At 41.9% G+C, this 23,418-nt stretch overlaps 1 protein-coding gene across 4 annotated transcripts in view; it reads right to left on the bottom strand.

The window, feature by feature from the left end:
- SEC16A (SEC16 homolog A, endoplasmic reticulum export factor) overlaps positions 1 to 23,418 on the bottom strand; it is a 106,464-nt gene that overhangs the window by 16,812 nt on the left and 66,234 nt on the right. For 3 of the 4 annotated variants that reach the window (XM_030207638.1, XM_030207640.1, XM_030207636.1), the window contains exons 17-22: positions 19,363 to 19,503; positions 12,659 to 12,772; positions 12,047 to 12,251; positions 9,581 to 9,835; positions 2,615 to 2,703; positions 1,729 to 1,779 (exon numbers count right to left, since the gene is read on the bottom strand). In XM_030207638.1, coding sequence (XP_030063498.1) covers positions 1,729 to 1,779; positions 2,615 to 2,703; positions 9,581 to 9,835; positions 12,047 to 12,251; positions 12,659 to 12,772; positions 19,363 to 19,503 — 855 coding nt within the window. The remainder of the gene's footprint in view (positions 1 to 1,728; positions 1,780 to 2,614; positions 2,704 to 9,580; positions 9,836 to 12,046; positions 12,252 to 12,658; positions 12,773 to 19,362; positions 19,504 to 23,418) is intronic. The other variant, XM_030207637.1, reaches the window with a different exon arrangement.

Here is a 23,418-nt window from a genome sequence, read left to right on the forward strand (position 1 = left end):
ATTATCTAACCACCTGCAATCTATAATGCATTCTAGGAGGTTCCTGCAATCTGCGATTCTAACATAGCTGCAACATAAATTTTACTCCCAAATTATGGCCTTCAATCATAGGGATAAATTCACTATCAAAAAGGAGGATGATTAGGAACCTCCTGCCAATCTATATCTTCAAAATATATAGTATTTCTCTTTTGTACATTAAATAACCAGCCCAGTGTTCTTCAACACGCAGGTATTAAGTTTATCAATGGCCACTTTCACAACATGCATTAATGGGATCAAGAGCTGATCAGCCTGTTAACTGAAGGAAGCTAAAGATCTCACAGTTTGTACCAAAAAACCTATGCATAAAGCAGTGTTAGTCCACTTTAAGGTTTAATGGATTTTATTCAGGATCTAAACAAAACAAAAAACAACACTGAACAGCTAAACAAGATGAAACAAAAACATTGAGCAATTACATAACAATAATCATGCTTAGCATAATAATAAGCAAAAACATCATACAGCAAAGAGCTGGATAACTTATGCAGCCATTTTTTGTTTTGTGAGAAAAATCCCGCACCCCTCCTCCCCATTACCCTAGTTTCCTTTCAAATTTAACAATTATAGGCAAGATCACCCCCAACCTTACTGGAACTCATATCTTAAACATTCACAGAGATGACCCAGCATCTGGACTCTTATAACCCCAGGCCATCTATAAGAAGATAACGTCCAATATTCCAAATCCACCCTCCCCTACCCAGGCAGAGAATCCCCAAACCACCCCTACTATAACAGTACCAACTTAGGAAACACTCTGAAACTTGTTTAATACTGTGCTTCTGGCTTTATGGGAGATAGTTTGCAAATAACTCCAGATAGACATGAAAGGAACTCTCCAAAGGGAAGAAGAGCTAACAGCCTTCGCCTCCCCTAACATAAAAGCGTGCAATTTATTTCTCCAATACCAAAAGGAAGAAGGCTCCTCCTGCATCCAATGCTTAAGTATGCAATTCTTCCCCAATGCATAAGCTTTACTCAGTAATAAGCTCAAAGTTTTATAGTCCACTTTAAAAGGTAATAAATAGAAATAAAACCAACAAAAAATATATATAAGATGGATTTTTTTAAAAATTAGACTTAATACTTTTTATTTTAAAATAGCTTTTGAAGGTGAAACCTTCTTCCGAAATTAGGACAATATAAGCAAGACAAGAATGTGGCTATTACAATAGAAGCTGTACAGAATAGGGTCTCAAGAGAAGAATCAAATCACCATTTGAAGCTGGACTTGTGACTCAATGGAAGTGATGCACACTGGCTAGTTTCTCAAGTAGGGTATTCTAGTCTCCAGCCTTGGGGGGGGGGGGGGGGGGGTGTCATGCTCATTGCTTAAACAGTGATAACTCTGTCACTAGATTCAGAGTCCATAATCACAGAGCTCTGGAAGGAGCCCTAGTGCATGGCCTTTGGCCCAGAACCATCATTTCAATGACCAGAGTAGACTTTTTTTTTTTGGGGGGGGGGGGGGGGGGGGGGGAGTGAGTGAGGAGGAAGTAACAACATAAAATAAGGGAGAAACCCCCATGTAGTGGCAATGGAGGTTTATTGTACCAGATCCCAGCTCTGGTTCTGAGATGGAAGTAGAAAGAAGCAAGAGGAAACTGCTGGGACAACAATTTACTTATGGCATACGGTTCATACAAAATTAAGTTATAAAAAGCAGCCTAAGGTGTAACATACCATGGGTGTTGAAGACTGGGATGTGGTTCTGGATCTGGGTGCTGGTGCCTGCTTAGACATAATCCAATAAAAGGTTAACAAGCAGCTTAGCAGAAAGGTCAAAGGTAAACAAGTTGTAGGTGATACTTTTACAGATAAAAGCAAGGAAATGGAAGAAGGCCAGAAAGTGAAAAGGGCCCTAAATGTTGTATGGAATAAATCAGGGGCATAGCCAGACTTCGGCGGGAGGGGGGTCAGTGAGGGGGCACATTTTACCCCCCCCCCTGCTGACCCCCCACAAACTTTGCCCCCCCCCCCGCCAACCCTTCCCCGCCGCCGCCTACTTTTGCTGGCGAGGGACCCCAATCCCCGCCAGCCAAGATCCTCTTGCTTCCCGCGCAAGGCTTCATTCTGTTTCTGTGAGTCTGAACGAAGCCTTCCGCGGGAAGCAAGAGGACCTCGGCTGGTGGGGGTTGGGGTCCCCCGCCAGCAAAGGTAGCCCACGGCGATGGCGGGGGAGGGTTGGCGGTAGGAGGGGGGGGGGGGGTCGAGAGGGTCATCGGCAGGGGGTCCAGGACCAAATCTATGGGGGCCCAGGCCCCCACGTAGCTACGCCCCTGGAATAAATACATGACAATCACAGTTGAAAAGGAGAAAGTGACAAAACATGCCACTCAGCTGCATGTTTATACTGCTGCCACAGTCCACTACACAAATATAGAACAGCAGCAGAATTGCTGACAAGCTCACTGCCCTTCTCCCACCAGCAAATGACAGCCAGGATCCTTGGTCACCTAGCAGCTTGTACTGCTTCCCGTTCTTAGTATGGATCAAGATTTTACAAATTATTATTCAGACAGTGGGAGATGCAGCCTACTAAGAGAGGTAGAGTGATTAAACAACTTACCATTTTGCCCATTATTTCATAAAAATCTGTGCCTTGATCATGGAAGGTCTTTTTTGTGGGCGATTCCTGAGAAATTCTTCTTTGTAGTACTGGAGAAGAAAACAGATATCAAGAACACCAATAATTTTAAGCAGAAAAAAAAAGAAACGAAGCTGTTTACAGATTTTAGAAACTTATTGTCTAAAGTTAAAATTAACAATTTAGAGACTGGATGTCTTAAGGTCAATGTGTTACTTATATACCACGATATCCCTTCAAAGGTTCACTGTGACTTACAAAAAAGATAGTGAATTACAATAAACAGATCACTCCAGATTACATACCAAGTAAAATAAAATTAACATTCAAAACAAAAAAGTTTTCCGTTTCCTTCGACATGTCAAAAAGGAGCACTTAAATTTCTTACCACAAGATATCTTGAGTGCTCAGAGCGGAACATAGACAGCGGAATGGAATCAAAGGCGCTTCGTAGTGTCAGAGCAAGGGAAAGCTACTGACAACAAAATGGCGGCATCCTCCAGCCCAGAGGATCATATGATTTCATCGGCTTGAATCGCGGAAATAACTGTGGAGAGATGACTACCGTATTGGAAGTCTTGCTGGATAAGCACCTCTGCCCCACTGATGCAAAATGAAGTACACTACAAACAAAACTATCTGAAATGAGTTGCAAATTTTCCTCTTACCAGGCTGGAACAAGCAAAGTGGAAGACCGCGTCACTGTAGTGGAGGAGTCCCAAGAATAATTGGTTAAACAAGTCATGGCTTTGGTGCACAAGGTAGAAGACATGGAAAATAGGGCTAGGAGGAATAATCTGCATCTGCTGGGGATTCCAGAATCTGTTCAACACAACAAATTGATTGGTATTCTAGAGCTCTGTTTGGCAAGAGAGCTTGTTGCAGGAATTACCACTATTGTTAGCAGAATCTGTGGTACTTCAGGAGTCAAACAGCACACACCAGAATGAGGGAGAAATCTTCTTTATTTGCCAGCAAACAAAGTAGGACATCAGCTCTAAGTCTCTTCTTCTCTTTCTCAGCTCTCTGTGTCTTCTCTCTCTCGTCTCAGCTCCTTCTCTTCTTAGCTCTCTCCTTCTTTCTTCTTCTAACGTAAGCTGCTTCTGCTCCCAGTTATATACAGTTTTAAACCCCTCTAGCCCCCCTTTCTTTCCAGATGGTAAAGAATAGATTGATTACCCTGCCTTGAACTAATCATTACTTACACATTACTTAAAAATATCAGTTACATAGATTTCAGACATTTCCTAAACTGACCTATGACCTGGGGCCTCTCACACTAGACAATGGGGCACCTATCTCTTGGCATTTTATTATGATTAAATTCCCAGCTAACTTCATAACTTAGGTTCATTGAGGGGCTAAGGGGCCAATCTTACTTAATGGCATACAGATATAGTTTGTTATTACTTTCAGGACCAGTCCTACACTTAGCTATAATTAATCAAGACTTTCCCTGACCTCTTTCACCTATTAGCTTCTACACAGAACTCGCTAGGACTGTGGATAATTCAAACCAGATGATGGCAGACAAAGCTTCACTTGAAAAGTTAGTCAAAGATGTAACAATGAATTGGAAAATATTCTACATAGAAATAGAACTTATTAATTACACAGAATAAAACATATTCTAAAATAAGCAGAAATCAGAATTCCTTATAAGACAAAATCTAAATCATCTAGAATATCTAGAATTATTTATCTCTACTCTATCTCCTTCTAACCAACATTAGCCTAATCTTTTTAAAACTATCTTCTAACACTGTTTGCTTGTTGATCCCTCGAGATTATCCACTATGCCCAATGGCCTCCAGATGTGGTAAATAATTACTTCTCTCTGACCTTTTAAACTCTAGTCTAGCAAAAGCTAGACATTCTTGAGCAATTGAAACCAGAAGGCATTCCTCCATCACTTGCAGAACTGAACCAAACTTTTAAACACCAATTAACAAATATAATTTCTCTGCCCAAGCTGCCTCAAGCTAGCCCTGCCAGAATGTTATGGGCCGATGAGAGTGGAAAGGGCTTATAGACTGGGATCCCAATCAAGCCGCTTCTACCAGGATGCGAGTGGTGGTACTAAAACTCTTAAACAACTAATATATGAGAACAAGCGTGTACTCTGCTTCCAACATTATTCCATGCGAATAGCAACAACGTAAAGCTTTCAGTACTGTATCCTCCAAACGTTTTCAACTTAATATATTTTGTGCTATTATACCCAGCTAAGCTTTGGGTTACTTATAGTGGTACCACGTACATTTATGCAAGGATCCGGTCAACAAGTTATACTTCTGCTCCACAAGCCCTGAAGGTCACAAAACCTTGGCCACTGTCGACACGAGCTAAATGCTAAAAGCTAAGTAGTTGCTCGTTGTTTTTGAATATTGAAATAAAAAAATATACTAAGGAAGGTTGGAAGATTTTTGAGCAGATGATGATAATTTGTACTCCAAGATATTAAGGCGTTTCGCCTCAAAAAGGAGTTAGATGAGGCTTTTTCCTTCCTTTTTATAACAAATATAAAATCAGAGAAACAAAGACAAGAAAAGATAAAATTATCAATATACTTGATTAAGGTGATAATTGGATGTAGACTATAACTACCTCTGTCAGATGTGTGCTGCTGGTGAGATGCTGATAGGTAACTCAGTCATTGGAGAATTATAACTTGTTGGGGGGGTGGGGGGCTGCAGGCTGGGACGGGACACCCAGGAAATACTCACTAGTTTTGTTACGGATTCAGATCTTTATAATGTTTTTTTAACAGTGAAAATAATAACTTGGAATGTTGTGGAGGGGGGGGGGGGGGGGATTAATTCGCCCACAAGCGTACAAAAATTTTACAACATCTACAACATCATAAGATAGATAATACTCTCATACAAGAAACACATTTAAGTGTCCTTTAACATGCTAAACTTAAAACGTGGTGGGTTGGACACTGCGTAGCAGCAGCAGCATAGGGGAAGGGGGGGGGGGGTGGCCATCTTATTTCAGAAGGGGATAGCAGAACAAATCCTAACTATATTTGTGGACCCAAATATAAGATATCTGATCTGACAGGCCACAGTAGATAATCAGAAAGTGATATTTTGCAATATTTATGCTCCAAACCCATCTTGACTGCCCATCTTATTAATCTTGGTACGTCTTTAGTAGTTGGGGAGGGGGGACTTTAATTCTGTATAGTAACATAGTAGATGACGGCAGAAAAAGACCTGCACGGTCCATCTAGTCTGCCCACGATAAACTCATATGTGTATACCTTACCTTGATTTGTACCTGTCTTTTTCAGGGCACAGACCGTATAAGTCTGTGCAGCAGTATTTCCCGCCTCCCAACCACCAGTCCCGCCTCCCATCACCGGCTCCGGCACAGACCCCCTATAAGTCTGCCCTCCCCCATCCTAGCCTCTCAACCACCAACCCCTCTTCCCCCCTGATAGTGGATAAATCCCTTCTGCATACCTCCACTCCAGTAGAGGTTTACATAATATGTGCCATCAGTTGGATCTAACAGATGTATGGCGGGTGCTCCACCCTCAAGAGAAAGACTACACTTATTAATCTTGGGCACATTCCACATAGGCTCGGAGGGATTATAAAACCCACAATACGAGTCACAAAGCTGATCCAGTACTCTACTGGGAAACTGCAAAAGCTGTTCTACGGGGAGGAAATTACTACTACTACTATTTAACATTTCTAAAGCGCTACTAGGGTTACACAGCGCTGTACAATTTAACATAAAGGACAGTCCCTGCTCAAAGAGCTTACAATCTAAAGACAGTCAGTCCGATAGGGGTAGTCAAATTGGGGCAGTCTGGATTATTAGTTACACATATCATGTTAGCAAGGCTAGAGACCGGGAGATCCTGAGATTGGGCCGCCACTCTGTGTGGCGCATCAGCATTTTGGAAAATACTGGCTACCCTAGAATATTGCCACAGAACAGAAGCAGTCACTACTTATTAGTTTTGATGCTGAGAAAGCTTTTGACTGGGTCCACTGGGATTAAAGCCCAGTTAATGGTTAACGATGTGGTCATTGATTTTTCTATTTTACAAGGAACTAGGCAGGGTTGCCCTTTATCGCCCCTTCTTTTCGTATTGACACTGGATCTCCTGCTAAGGGACATTATGACTAATCTGGCCATTCATGGGGTGATTATAGGATGTCTGTTTTAAGGTGGCAGACTTTGCGGACAATCTTTTGGTTTGGATGATCTTTTGCTTCACCTAGGTCATCCCCTGGACTCTTTTCCGGTGCTTTTAGAAACACTCAAGGAATATGGGGATTACGCAGGCTTACGGTTGAATTTAACCAAGTCGGAGGACTTGTCCTTCCTCTGAACAGTTATGGAGAATCTGGGGTCTTGGATTTCCATTAAAGTGGGCAGACCACTCTTTCCATTATTTGGGTATTCAACTGGCTATGGATGTATCTCAGCTTTATCATCTGAATGTATTGGCCCTGATGGTTGCTACTAAGAGACTTTTGGAAGGTTGCAGAGATCTCCCTTTGATGCTGTTAGGTAGGGTGAGCTTGGTGATAATGGTATTGTTTCCAAAATGGCTTTTCCGTCTGCAAATGTTACCTTTATGATTACTCCAGAAGGACTTGAAGATCCTTAATCATTTACTATCCCAGTTTTGCTGTTCCTCTAAGAAACCAAATATCTGGTTCTCCCTCTTGGTAGGAGGATGGAGTCACGGAGGCTTGGGGCTGCCGAACGTGAAACTATATAATCAGGCTCGTTTGCTACGCCACACGAGAGATTAGTTCCTGCATACTCAATCTCACATGTCTTTAGATTTAGAATCTGCATTTTATGCTCCTTATAACTTTTACTTTTTATTGCATTAATAAACAGGCCCAACTCCTTCCGGCCATTAGATGAAGCATTTTACTTCGGACGCTGAGGACTGTGTGGAGTGTGCTTGTTATGGGGTTGGGGAAGGGGATCCCCAGATTACAGACCAGATCTAGATACAAGGTAATTTGTCCTTTGAACATGGAATGGAAAACATCATTTTTGCTTTATGGGAACGTAAAGATATATTTCTCTTGGAGCATCTGCTGGGTGGCGAGGGTACACTACTCCCTTTTGAGGAGCCCCAGGTTCGGGTGGGTTCCACTTGGGGTAATAGGTTTCCATATTGTCAGATTAAGCACTATGAAGCCTCCTTGGACAACAGACCTTTGGGTCAACATATGGGAGATCAAATTCAGGAGTGTTTTCAGGAGCTCTCTGCAGAGGGAGTTTCAATTTCAGGCTTCTATAGGACCCTTAACAAATGGGAACCCCAAAGGGACAGGTAGGAATGAGATTTAGGAACCCTGTTGACTAGTTCGGATATTTCACATACTTTGAAGAGTATTCCAGCTCTCACATCTGAGGATCGTTTAAGGGAATGCTTACACAGGCTTACTTGACCAAATCACAACTGTTCCACATGGGTGGGATACAAGATTCCTTTTCTCCTAAATGTGGACATCCTCGTAACTCCTTTCATCATTCATTCTGGTCGTGTCCCAAGGTTCAGGTCTTTTGGGACCGCATCCAGAGATTTATGGTATGCCTTTTGGGAGAGGGGGCATTGGGTACAGTGGAACACTTCCTACTAGATGTGCCAGGATCTGTTCAAGGGCTAAGAAAGGGTAATGTTCTGTTCACTCGTAAGATCAGCTTGCTAGCGCGTAAATGCATTTTACAATATTGGACCTCAACTGAACCTCCGGCTTACTGGCATTGGAGAAATCAATTGCATATGTTGGCGTCATGGAACGCTAGAGAGATAAAGGGGTCCTTTAAGCGTAAACAACGTTTTTTATTGGTTTAGGATCCTTATCTAAGAATTCTTCACCCACAGGGTCAGAGTTTGCGCCTTAATAATTTATAGGTTAGAGGCCTTTCTACTTTCACCTATTATGCAGCCCTATCTTTAATGAAGCACCTTTTTTTTTTGGGGGGGGGGGGGAGGAGAGGGTTTGGCACTGATACTCTTCCCCTGTGTGAATGCCTGGGGGGGGGGTCATAAGAGCCCAGACCCTCAGTATCTATTCCAGGGACTCTTTTGAGCTTTTCATACGGTGAAGGGGTATTTGGGGACCAGGATGCTTGGGGAGGGAGGGTGACAAGGAAAATGGGGAGAATTGATGTTCTTATAGTACTTTTAATAACTTGGGTATTTATCATCATGTTATTGTCAGTGCTGACATTTTTCACTTGTTCATTTTAATCATCGTACCCTAATATTAGCAAGTGAAAAGGGGGGGGGAGGAGGTTGGATTATATGTTTATAAAACTGAACGACTCATTGTTTCTTACTCAAGATGTAAATTTCTATGTTCGTTCAATAAAAAAATTATTGAACCATAAGAGGGAAGAGAGTTCCAAACAGAAAGTACTGCAAAAGGAACCCAAACATTAAAAAATGTTCAGAAAACGTACTCCTCTTGAGCTGGGAAAACTAAATAATCAAGAGGACTGACTAATTAGAAATTGAAAGAACAGGTTACCCAACACTTCTGAAGTAGATCTATAAATTACTTGGAGCACACAGGCTGATTTAAATTTTACTTATGTATAGGGAGCCACTGCAATGCCATCAAACCATATGTTACCTTCAAGGCTCAGGCTTATGAATAATGTTTGGTTACTTAGAAGGCAAAATCAAGTGTGGTTTCTATGACTTGTGCCACTCGTACTGTTACTGCCTTTTCTAGATTGTTCCATTTTCTTCTGTGTGCATTATTATTATGTTTTATTGCTGCTCACCTAGTGTTTCATAGGTAGGCTACAAATTAAGTAAAAATATACACACACATTTTTTACTATAATACAATCTACCTAGGAACAGCAGCTTCAAAGAAGGAAATAAGTATACACTGATTCTGGAAAAATCAAGTATGCAAAAAGTTAAAGTGCTCTTATGTAACAAACCTGGCTCTGGGTTCCACTGCTGCTGAGGAACACACTCATGTGCCTTAGTTGATGGCGGCACTGGTGGTGCTGCAGGTCCTGAGTATAAATGTGTTGGTTCTGTGCCATATGGAACTGCAGAGCCAGAATTAGGCATTGGAGCCCCAAAGCCGGGCGCTGGCACAAGAGTGAGAGGTGGTGCCATGGGATATGAAGAAACACTGTTAATACTGTCTTGCAAACCAGGATGAGGTCCTCCCAGGATTGGCTGAGGATCTAAAGCAGAAGGAAAATATTTTAAAAAAAAATTTAATTTCTTGTAACAAATACAAATAAAATAAGACAAAAAAAAGGAAAGAAAATAAGATACCTTTTTTATTGGACTAACTTAATACTTTTTTTGATATTTCAAAGGTAACCCTTCTTTGGATCAGAAATGATGACATAACAGAATTCATCTGTGAAACATAAAAGCATTCCAATGACAGTCTCATGGGGAAAGTAGGGGTGGGATGGGGGGGGGGGGGGGGGGGGGGGGGAAGAAACAGGGAGAGATGGATGGGTGATCAGAGGGTTGCAAAGCAGAATAATTTTATCATTTATAATATGATAGGAAACCCAGATCTTTGTTAAATACTGTCTGGTAGGTGCAAAAAAAGTATTTCATCATTTTAACTTCAAATTATGTTTCTGAATGATTTTGAAATTTCCTTTTAGTATTCCCAAAAAAGTAGTGTGATCAACATGACACTTCCAAGACACTGTGGAGGTGAGTAAGAGATAATAAAACTTTATTAAGAAAGCAATGTAAAAAAATTCAAAAGACTCGACACGGAGCCACGTTTCAGTGAAAACCACCTGCTTCAGGAGTCTGTTTGTTCTGTAAGTCAATGGATGGGGCAGCTTAAGCAAGTAAGCCAAATCAAGCCTGTTAGAAAAGTCAAAAGTACTGAACAAAAATGCTGAGGCACTGCTTTCTTAATAAAGTTTTATCATCTCTTACTCACCTCCACGGTGTCTTGGAAGTGTCATGTTGATCACGCTTTTTGGTTTTTTTTTTTATCTTTACCCTCGTAGCGGATCTAGTTTCTCCACTTTTGTTGTTTTTTTTTACTTATTCCTTTTAGTATTCTCATCATAAAGTCAATAGTCCAGCAAGACAGGCCAAATGCTTAAGACGATACTGAATCTACACAGACACCACATCAGAAACTATAGTGCTAACCAGGATGACACCTCTGTAGGACAGCATTTTGCCAGACCAGAGCACTACACTAATGACTTTATGGTGAGAATACTAAAAGCTAATAAACAATGGAACCCACTCTCCACCAAATAAATGCTGAATCAAATCACCAAATGTGGATGGATCAAACGCTCTACCACACCGTTTTCTCTTGAACCCTCTGTATATATACTTATTTTGTTTTTATATGGAGGTAAAAAGGCCTCAACTGACAAATGTTTTAGCTGTAGTATTCACCTGCTGCTTAACAGCTCCTTCAGACTAGAACCAACCATTGGCCAAACAAATTCCAATGTTTTTGTGTATATATACTTGCACAACTCTACCATATGCTTTGTAAATATCTACAAGGGGTATCCCCCACTAATATTTCTGCTCAGTTTTCTTATAAAATTAATCAAGCAGCAGGAAAAGAAACGGAAGCACTTAGTTCAACAGAGAGCAAGTGATTGCTATAGCTAAAACCTCTGACTGCAGAGGCCTTTTTTCCTCCACATAAAAACAAAATAAATAAATAAATGTGTATATACATAGGATTCAAGATAAAACTGTGTTGTAGAGCGTTTGATCCATCCACATTTGGAGAATACTAAAAAGAAATAAAAAAAAAAAAACATCCAGGAATGTAAAACCTTTGAAGTTAAAATGATGAAATATTTTGGACCCACCAGACAGGACGTAAAGATCTGGGCTTCCTACCATATTATATAAACCATAAAACTATACTGCTTTGTCACTCTGATCACCTGTTTTTTTTTTTTTGTTACATTTGTACCCCACGCTTTCCCACTCATGGCAGGCTCAATGCGGCGGGCAATGGAGGGTTAAGCGACTTGCCCAGAGTCACAAGGAGCTGCCTGTGCCGGGAATCGAACTCAGTTCCTCAGTTCCCTAGGACCAAAGTCCACCACCCTAACCACTAGGCCACTCCGTTCCTCATCTGCCCTTACCTTCCCCATGAGTCTGTCACTAGAATGCTTTTATGATTCACAGATATATTTTGATGCTCATTTGTGAAGTTATCATCTCAAGAAGGGTTACCTTCAAAAGCTCATAAAAAAACCCCAACGTATTTTAGCACAATAAAAAAAGGTATCATCTTAGTTTCTTTTCTGTGTCTCATTTTATTTCTATTTATTACTTTTAAAACTGGACCAACACAGCTTCTCTACCACATTACCCAAGTTGTAACAAATACTAAACTTTACTTTTACCATCTCTTTTTGTTTAGTATTTCTAACCTGGAAGTGCCAGCTGTATGCCTTGAACTGGTTGTACCGTATTTGGGATCAACGTTGCCATCAACGGATTATCTGTGCCAAAGTTTACTTCCTGTGCAGCTCCTGTGCTGTCGGACTGACTGATGTGGTCCAGTTCAGAGCTGGGTGTGCTGCAGGCATACTGTTGAGGGGTGGTTCTGTCTGAATTGTACACGATAGTACCTTGCTACAAAGGCAAAACCATTAACTCATGAACTGGATCACAAGATTTGAGATTTGTGTTCACAATAACAGCAGCTGCTCTTTTATGGTTCCATCCATTACAGACTTGTATAAATCATACCCATTACAGAAATGTAATTTTAAAACAAGAGACATAAGAACTCTCTCTCTGTACTTATGCTCTTGGTTTCTTTCTTGGACTTTCTTCCTGGTCATTTTCTGCTAAGTGCTATGGCAGAAAGATATAGGATTTTGATCCTGCCGTGACAAATTATGTCAAATTGGCACCTCTTTAGTAAAGAAAGCACCGAGAAAATTTGTATAGACATGTTTGCTTATTTACATCACATGATATAGCCAGGAAACCATGTATTACATCTTGGAGGAAAAATGTCTGAATCCAACCATTACCTTAATATGTGCATCCAGATGCTGGAGATGTACTAGCCAATCTGGCTGAATGAACAGCTCCTCCTCTGGTTTCTCCTTCAACTGAGGGTCAAAGAACCGCAGCTGGGATGCAACCTAGCCAAACAGGACAGAAGATGTTTATTTTTCATGCAGTAAAAGTTGATATCCTACATAAGATCATAGCAGTAAATATATATTGCGGTTACAGGGATATTAAATTATGTGAGGAATGTTTTTAAGTTTCAAATTTATTAAAAACTTTCTATCCCGCCTAACAGAGCAAGCTATCTAGGTGGTGTACAGTCTAAAAAAAGAGGAAAGGAGAATAAAAGAGAAACGACATATATAACTTACATGAAACAAAAGAAATCTGGGTAGAACTATAATATTAATAGAAAAGGTGAGGAAGGAGGGAAAAACAATAAGGGTGGGGAAGAAACTGTTGATCAGCTAAAGTGACCTTATCCAAAATATAATTAGGTATATAAAATGCTTTTTTTTGTAGGAAAAAAGGTATCGGTACTCATTATGGGTGGGGTCACCATATATGGCTCCACCCCTATGGAAGTCACACCCACAATAGCCAGACCCCTTATACCAGCCATGGTGCATATAAGCAGTATCATTGAAAATACTATACCAGTATAGGAGAAAAAAATAACTTGTGATTTTTTTCATTATAATTTCTGTAAGCTGTTACAGCTCCAGTATACCCAGTGCAAAATAAGACAGCAGACATAAATTCTCAAATTGGACATCTTCCAAACACTAAAATGAAAATAAAATAATTTTTTCTACTTTTGTTACCTGGTGACTTTGTTTTTCTGATCATGTTGGACCCAGTCTCTGATTCTGCTGCTATCTGTCCCCTTAACTCCGTTTCCAGGGCTTCCTTTCCATTTATTTTTTTTACTTTCCTCCTTTCTTCTTCATTTCTTGCCCTACATCCATAGGTAAAAGCTGGGTCCTCCACGGACTTGACTGTAGGAGGTATAGGTATAGAGTGGATCCAGCTTTTGCCTATCTTATCCATCCATGTGCAGTTTTTCTCCTCTTTTTTCTTTCCCTCATCTCGTCAGTATGCATCTCCTTCCTCTTTCCATTCATGTCCAGCATTAATCCTCTCCCCCTCCATCCATGTCCAATATTTCTCATGTTCATCTCACTTCCTCTCTCTGCCCTCCCCTCCCATCCATGTTCAGCTATTCTCCTCTGCCTTCCCCTCCATGCCCAGCGATTCTCCTTTGCCTCCTATCCTGCCCTCGTGGAAACAGAAAACTACATCAGAGGAAGGCGGGACACAGAGGGAAGGGAAGGCTGGAGGAGGTGAGCCTACTGCTTTCACTAATGCCACCGGCGGCGCTGCGACTTCAGGTAAAAAAATAAAAGATTTAGAAGCGGGGCGGCAGGAACAGAAAGCAGGGCTGTCAGGGAGCTAAGGGCGGGCAGGTGAGCCGGTCCTGGGGAAAAAAAAGGTGCCGGCACGCTGTACTGGCGAGTACCGGCACAAAAAAAGCAATGGGTATATGCGTCATGGAACAGAAAGGTTTTAAGTTCAGTTTTAAAGACGGATAACGAGGTGATTTGATGAAAACGAGATGGCAGAGACTTCCATAGCTTAGGTCCTTAGAAGGCATTGTATGTCTACTGTGTTCATGAAAATTTTCTCTGTGAAATGGAATGGAGAGGAGATTGAGTTGCGATGATTTTAGAGCATGAGTTTGTAGATATGAAGTAAGGTACCTCAAACGATGAAGAGATTCAGAGGCCGCAAGAGTTTCGTAACAAGTAGGATGGTTTTATAAGTAATGCAATGAGAAAAAGGAAGCCAATGCAAAGATTTCAGAGGAGAAGTAATATGTTTGAATTTCTTAAGTTGATAGTGGACTCTTATTAGAAGTATTTGGTACTAATTGTAAACGATGTTGATCTTTAATCCAAAGATCTAGATAGAGGGAGTTACAGTAATTGAGTTGGGAAATAACCAATGAGTGAATTAAGACATTGAAAGCAGGGGTATTTAACAGTGGCTGAATAGATCTGATGAGAAGAAGCTTGCAGAAGGAACGTTAAGACTACCTTAGAGATTCAGTCGCAAAAGGAAAGAGGAGTCAAAAACTAATCCTAGAATATGCATGCAGTATACTAATGAAACTGGGAAATCATTTAGTAAAATCGGAAAGACTAATGATGAATGATCAGTGATGGAAAATAAAACTGCTTTAGATTTCTCTGGATTAAGAACCAGTTTGTTGTCGGAGAACCGTGGTTTTAAGTCAGGTGTTAAGTGAAGAAAGATCAGAAGGATCAGTGGGACCAATAGGGCAGGTGAACATTATTAATTTAAAATTTGTTTTGTTTGGGTTTTTGCCGGGTTCTTGAGGCCTGGATTGGCCACTGTCGGAGACAGGATGCTGGGCATGATGGACCCTTGGTCTTTTCCCAGTATGGCGGTGCTTATGTTCTTATGATATCATCAGCATAAACAAATATGGTTAACTCTATAGATTGCACCAGGGTAAGGAGAGGTGCGAGGAAAATGTTGTAAAGGGGGAAGTATGGATCCTTGTGGAACACCAGAGGAAAAGAACGGTTGGGATCGCATACTAGCAGAGTGAACAGTATAATGCCTATTTGCTAAGTATGACTCAAACCAATGGAGAGCCTGACCAGTAACACCAATAGAAGCCAGATGAGAAAGCAAAACTGAATGATCAATAAGGTCGAAGGCTGCAGAGATCCAGAGATAGAAGGATTACTGAATGGGATTTGTCTAGAAAGTAACAAATATTCAAAAGTGCTGTTTCAGTACAATGGTATTGGCAGAAACCAGTTTGATTGTGGTAAAGTACTGGTTTTGAAAAAGTTGTGAATGGATGATGGATTATCTTTACAAGGAAAGGCAAGTTGGCGATAGGCCTGTAGTTTGAAGGATTAGTTGAAGAAAGTTTGCGATCTTTAATTTTGGGGTAAATAATGGCATGCTTCTATTCCTGAGGTATGAATCCTGTAATCAGGGATAAAGTAGCCATGGAGTGTAGAAAGGGGCTCAATAGCATCTGGTGCCTTTTAACCAGGAAAGAGGGCAAAGGATCTAAAGGAGTGGCCGATGGTTGCAAGTGGGACAGAGTCCTAGTAAGCTCAGGCTCAGATGGTACTTTAAAATCGGATAAAGTACTGCAGGGAGAAGATGAACTGGAAGTAGATGTTGAGATAGTGGCAAATGTAGTGACTGTCAGCATTACCTTATGCTGTGCAAGGCCTTAAGAGCTAGTCTAACAAATGCTTCAAGGCCTACTCTGTATCAGCCTAAGACCTCTGGGAGAGCAGCTCTAACATTCCCTCCTCCCCTCATAATCTGATCCCCTGGGAATGTCCGTGAAAGACAGGATGTCTCAAAACACCTGTGATTCCGAGCAATAAAATAGACCAGAATCTGCACAAGAAAACAAAAGAAATACATACACCACTGTGCTCATTCACAGGAATTCACACTTCCTTGGTGAATCAGGAGACATAGGATCAAAGCAAACCAAATTACACCAGAGCCCGGTGTGTGGGAAAAGAATTCAGATTTAAAACCCCAAAGAGGGACAAAGAGGGATGCATACACTCTCTCTCTCACACACACACACACACACACACCCTCCCACTTGCCTCCATTCCACATCTACAGGGACTCTCATTCACTGTAAGGCATCAGGCCTGACACACACTGAAGCACGGCTGTATTATCTTTCTACCCTAAGCGCTATAAGCTTAATTCTAGATAAAATATCTTTTGCCAAGCCACACTTGTGTGGTGTATTATTGTGCTACAAACCCTCCTGCCCCTAAGAAGTGAACTTGGGACCAAAAGGAAGGAACCCAAAGCCACAGGTTGACATCTGACCTCTGGGGGGACCTCCTATTTCTAATAGTGATAGATTCTGCCTAGTTGGGAATAAAACTACTAGAAAGTTTATCAACTTTGGATTGAAAGAAATTTGCTAAATGTTGAGATGGGGGAAGGTGTTTCACTGGTTGGCCAATACAGCTCTTAAAGGTTGTTACTGACTTTACGATATAAAATAGCCATATTCAGGGCTTTTGTAATTTTAGTAGAGTAGTATGATTTTTGGGCTGTAAGAAATGCAGTTTTGTAAGTAAGAGCCACTGATTTAAAGCTAAGGAGAGAAGAATGATTGAGGGTATTGACCTATTTCCTTTCTGTTTGATGAAGTTGTCGTCTTAAGAAGTGTAACTTGGAGAGTACCAGGGTTCAAAGTGACACTTAGAATTGGAACCATCAATGAAGGTTGAGGGAGCAAGAGAGTTATAAATCCGCGGGAGGTGGTGGAGATGAAAACGGTAACGGAGTTCAAACATGCGTGGGATATGCATAGAGGAATCCTGAGCAGAAGGAATGGATCCTCAGAAGCTTAGCTGAAATTGGGTGGCGGAGCAGGTGGGGGGGAAGAGGGGGTGGTGGTTGGGAGGCGAGGATAGGGGAGGGCGGACTTATGCGGTCTGTACCAGAGCCCGTGATGGGAGGCGGGACTGGTGGTTGGGAGGCGGGAAATACTGCTGGGCAGACTTATATGGTCTGTGACCTGAAAAGGACGGGTACAAATTCAAGGTAAGGTATACACACATGAGTTTGTCTTGGGCAGACTGGATGGACCATGCAGGTCTTTTTCTGCCGTCATCTACTATGTTACTATGTAGATCATAATTGCACTGAGTAATTTGCTCTTCCAAAGTTAGAGCGGTGAAGGAGAAGATATCTAGTTGGAGATTGTCAGAGAGAGAAGCAGTAATATGTGATTTCTCTAGAAAAGAAAGTGTTTGGAGAGGGAGTAGAGGCAAGGGTGAGATTTGAAAAGTGAAAAAGTAAGAGGGAGTGATCTGACCAATTAAGCGATCGTGTAGAAGAGACAGAAAGTGTTTTCTTCAGAGAACATGGCCAGACTGGTGAGTTGAAGAAGGCATATGTTGGGTTAAGTTGAGGTCAGATATTAGATTTATGAAGTCAATGGCAAATAAGGAGCTACTATTGTCAAGATAAATGTTAAAATCCTCTAACATTGTGGGGTGGGCATGATTTATGCAGAAGGGCTAAAAGGTACATACAGCATTTCACATGTACCTTTTGGCTGAACTTAGAAGCAGCATGGTCTGGGCAAGAAAATTACATGCACGAGTTGCATTTTGAATCCCGTGTGCCTATTTTCTATGAAAAAACTGTGTACAAAAAGCAGAAGCAAATATTTGCGGTACAAGTTTAAAAGTGAAAATAGAGTGCACTGTTTTAGAAAACCAGTATGAAGTCCATGCATAGAAAGTATATGCCGATTCTGTCTCTTTGTAGACTATTTGAAAAAAATTGCCCTTTGTAAGACAAAAGGATAAGTTCATAAAAAAAGTGGTACATACTGTATGTGCATTGCCCTTACAAAACCACATCAGAGGAAATACTATTAGCAATGCAAATATTAAAACTCCTTAAGTCCTACCTTCCCCCTTCCTTTTTCAGAATAGTTTGAAATTTGGCACAGATGGAATTGCTTTAATTCCATGTAACTCTGTTTCTGAGAACCTCCTACAGAAATAGTGATTATTAGAGAGAAATTGTTTCCAGGAGGCTCCCTGGAAAAAGCTGAGACAGTAAAGACCTGCAGAAGTTTATCCCAGGAAAATGAAATGATCCAATGAAGTAAACATTTACTGTCTGATATCCAAAAGTATTTAACCGGCCAGGAACCGGCTATCTCCCGCTGAATATACCGGTCAGCAGCTATGTCCTGTGACATAGCCAGTTACCACTGATTTTCACTGGCTGACGATTAAGTTTAGCAGCCAGACAGTCCTGCGTAAATAGATTATCTTTGGCTGCTAGAACCTAGCCAATCAGCCAATAAATATTGACTTAACCAGCTATGTCTATGGTGCCAAACAAAAACCCTGGAAATTCAATACTGGTGCCCGGATACAGCCCCAGCATTGAATTTCCGGGTTCACCGACAACAACAGAAGTTAGCTGGTCTAACTCCCACTGTCTCAATATCGGGGCCTTACTGCTTCAGGGTTCAGACTGAGGTCGCAGAGCAAACCCCTTATTTTGTATAAATGATCACCAGAAAATGTTTCTAATGCTTCCAAAAATAGTTACAAATATTTTGTGTTGTTGAATCCAAAAGTCATTGCTGGCAAAATTCACCTATGCTATATTAATCACCACACAAAGATTATAGATCTTTGGGATGATTCCCATTAGTCTAGAAAATATGGAAATCCAGCAGTGGTACTCACCTGAATCACATAGCTAATCTCTCCCCTCCCCCTCCCCACTGGTGGCTTCCTGTTTGAGCTAAGATCTTGAGTTGGAGAAGAACAGCAAGTGCAAAGTGCAAGAAGCAATTTCCTGCCGCTTGCTTCTAGGAGACATGAATGCAAACTAGGATTTTGTCTGAAGCTTGTGATCCTATGTTTATTTCCAAAATGAAAGCAAATATACTGTGAACCTCAAACTTGTGTGTGGACTGGATTTTACAGAGCAGAGACATCAATGTCTCACCTACCAGTAGGGCTTTCTATCATCTGCTCTCCTCCCCCATCAATATTTTTAAGGTCTACCTTCTGTTGCTGAGAACTACCAGGCTACAAAATGTATTTATGTAGACAACATTTATCACACAAATTTCAAAAGAGACACTGTGCCTTACTTGCATAAGTTGGCTGATTAGCACTGAGGAGTAATAAGATGGATGTTTTATAATTGTTTTGGAGATGACTTCACAATAATGAAATGCCTGTGCAGCCAGTCCCATTTCAGCCAATCGGCAAGCATAAATGAATTTGAACACCTATTAAAAAAAAACAAAAACAACAACAAAAAAGAAGTACACATGAGCAGCAATGTTTAGAAAAGACATACATGAGCAGCAATACTTAGAAGAGACAGCTATTCTAACCCAAATGACCAGATTTCTCTCTGTAAACCAGATCTAAACAGAGCACATTACAAAACTATAAATACCAGAGGGATTTATCAGTTTTCTGCCAGTACAAAAAAAAGTATTCTACAGTCAGTAATTCATTAAAATAGTTCCAAATTTCCAGTGTGAAATCTGGTTTCCAAAAGGTTATGGTCTTTGGGAGGCTTACTCCCATTATAAAGTTCTCCTGCTAATGTTTATGTTTATTAAAATTTGATTAACCACCTTTCAAATACTATGGCTTTCTTGGTATTTATTAAAAAATGTTCAAAAAATTTAAAAAGCTCAAGAAGTTCCACAACGCTAGTGGAGCTACTTTTCAGGATATGCATGAAATATAGAAATTAGGCCTTATCTGACAATTTTCTTTCCATTAGTCCTTCCCCACTATTCCAGGACTTATGGGGAATAGTTATGTCCATCAACCTGCTTGTGGAGATAGAGAACTAAGCTGTGCCATATAGCCTTAGTCAGATAGTCCAATACCTCAGTATTTACCAAGATAAACGGTATGGACAAGAGCAGAAGAAAATACAACCACCACCTTAATTTGTAAAAATAAAACAAACTGACAGATTCAATTCAGTAAAAGGGCCATCCCTCTGGACAACTTGTAGAGAGAGGGTGCATCAGATAGGGAAACAGGCCACCAAAAAGCAACCGAAAACAACATATACATCTCTTTGCACTGTTTCAAAAAAAAAAAAAAAAAACCCAAAACAAAACTCAGAATCATGGGTGAGCTCCTAGAATAGTGGGGAGGACTAATGGAAAGAAAATGATCAGGTAAGGCCTAATTTCTCCTTCCATTGCATCTCTTCCCATTACTCCAGGACTTGTGGGATGTTCAAAAGCAATACCTAGAGGGGGTGGGCCCCTGGCACTGCTGCCTACAGAACTGAAGCACCAAAACTGGCCTCCGGATGAGCCACAAAATACACCCTATAATGCTTGGCAAAAGTATGTAGCGTTGACCATGTCACCACCTTCCAGATGTCCACTGGGGATGCCAAAGTAGTCCCTGCCCAGGAGGCAGCTGTATATCTTGTAGAATGAATGAGCCACAATGCAGATGGGGGCTGCTTCCCCGCAGCATGTAGGCTGACATAATGATCCCCTTCAGCACCTAATAATTGTGGGCTTTCACGCCATCAGACCCAACTTTCTGCCAAAAAGCACAAAAATCCTGTCAGCTTTTCTAAACTCATTTGAGACCTCCAGATATCTAAGAACTCTCCATACAGCAAGGAGTTTCAAGGAGGAATACTGAGCATCCCCCGTCCTTCCTGTGAAATGAAGGCAGTTCCACAGATTGGTTAATATGGAACATGATACCACCTTAGGCAGAAAGGAAAGAAGGAAACATTCTCAGGGAGACTCCTGCCTCAGTAAACCGGACAAAAGGATCTCTACAAGAAAGGGCCTGGAGTTCTGAAATACTGCATGCCAAAGTTATAGCCACTAAGGATGTTGCCTTCAGTGCAAGACTTTTCAAGGTAGCCCTCCTGAGAAGTTCAAATGGAGGCTTCTGAAGAGCTCCAAGGACCAACGAGTTTCTATTCTGGGCAAGGTGTATGAAAAGGAAGGCACAGGTGGACTGCCATTCTCAAGAACTGGACAATATCGAGGTGTGTCGCCCAAAGACGATTTTTTTTTTTGTTTGTTTTTTTTTTGTTACATTTGTACCCCGCGCTTTCCCACTCATGGCAGGCTCAATGCGGTGGGCAATGGAGGGTTAAGTGACTTGCCCAGAGTCACAAGGAGCTGCCTGTGGCGGGAATCGAACTCAGTTCCTCAGTTCCCCAGGACCAAAGTCCACCACCCTAACCACTAGGCCACTCCTCCATTCTCCTCTGTTCTGTCGACGGCCCCTATAACAAGTCAAGGCCACCACCTGCACCTTCAAAGAACCCAAAGCAAAGCCTGTCTGGAGAAATGCCAAGATGTATGCAACTTAGAAGAGAAAGGGGCAATTCCACTCTCTGCACACCAACCTTCCAATGTCCTCCACACTTAGGCATATACTGTGAAGGTAGATCGTTTCCACGTCTGTAGCAAGGTCGCAATAACCGAATCAGAATCTTTCCGCCTCAACCAAGCTCTTTCAACTGCCAAACCTTAAGACCAAAGGGGGGAGGGATCCTCCATGAAAAGTAGGCCCTGTCTCAGGAGACCTCGACCCTGAGGAAACTGGAGAGGGTCTCCATCCAGCAGCCGCACCAGATCCGCATACCAAGGCTTTCTTGGCCAAACCTGGAGCCACTATAAATCACCCAGCCTTGACGCAGATCCACTCTTTTTAGCAGACGGCCTACCATCGGACATGGAGGTAAATCAGCAGTTCACTGTCCAGCCATGCCTGAAGTAGAGCATTAAGGCCCAGCAAATCTGGTTGGGCACTTTGGTGTTCTTCGTTGCCATCAGGCCCAGATATGGAGCACACCAGCGCCCCACGATCTACTGAAACGCACTGCTGGACAGCTTCCATTCTCCCAGATCCAAGGAGTTTCTGCTGAGGAAATCCACTTCTGCATTCCAAGAGCCTGTAATGTGTGCTGCTGAAAAGCAAAAGAGATTCTTCTCTACCCAACTTCAGAGCAAGCTGGTCTCCATTGACAGCTGCGGGTTCCTCCCTACTTGTTGACATAAGCTACCACTGTTACATTGTTGGAGAACACCATCACTTGGATCCCCGTAAGGAGGGGAGCAAAAGTGATCAAGGCTTTTCAAACTGTTCTGAACTCTTAAGCAATAGATAGGCCACCGAGCCTTCTCCTACATCCAAGTGCCCTGTGCAAGTTGAAACTTATAATGGGCACCCCAGCCCAACAGGCTGGCATCTGTGGTAATTATTTCCCACTGAGCTATAGGAAATGGAACAATGGTGAGATTCTTCAGCAACAACCACAGTGTATGCCACCTGACTGTCCATGTCCAAGGAAGACAAAGGCTGTAATTTTGGGAGACTAGTGGCTGAGCAGTGCCTCCTGAAGTGGGCGAATGTGCGCCCATGCCCAGGGCACCACCTCCATGGCTGTCATGGAGGCCAAAACCTGGACAAAGTCCCAGATCTGGGACTTGTCCTGAAGGAAGAGACAATGAATCTGCTGCATCAGATTCAAGCACCTGCATTCCCCATGAGGAACACCCGGCTCCCTCTTTGTGTCAAAGAGAATGCCCAGACACTCCAGGGGTCTGTGTCAGACTCCACTCTTATCAAAGCTGAGCACTCAATCCAACGATTGAAGGAGATGAACAACCTTGGACATCGCTGTCACACTGTCCCAATAAGAGAATGCATGAATAAGCTATATGAGGATGCATGAATAAGACAATCATCCAAGGTAAGGGTGCACTCTGATGCCTTGGTGTCGAAGAAATTTTGCAATCACCACCATGACCCTGGAAAACGTTCTCGGAGCAGTTGTAGACCAAAAGGCATAGCCCTAATCTGGAAGCAATGGCCGAGCACCACAAAGTGCAGCTCATGTGGAGGCCAAATGGGAATATGAAAATACGCCTCAATGTCAAGAGCGATGAGAAACTCTCTTGCTTGCACCGAGGCAATGACTGTCTGTTATGTCTCCATTTGAAAATGGAAGACACGGAGGCAGTGGTTCAAGCTCTTAAGACACAAAACCAGACTAACAGTGCCCTCCATTTCTGGGACAATGACGTAGATGGACTACCTTCCCTTCCCGGGCCCTGTTCGGTCACAGGAACAAGCACAATGGCTCGAAGTGCCAGGAAGGAATTTATAATAGCCTGAATCTGAGCCACTTT

Source organism: Microcaecilia unicolor, chromosome 6 (assembly GCF_901765095.1).
Source record: "Microcaecilia unicolor chromosome 6, aMicUni1.1, whole genome shotgun sequence".
Taxonomy (NCBI): Eukaryota; Metazoa; Chordata; class Amphibia; order Gymnophiona; family Siphonopidae; genus Microcaecilia; species Microcaecilia unicolor.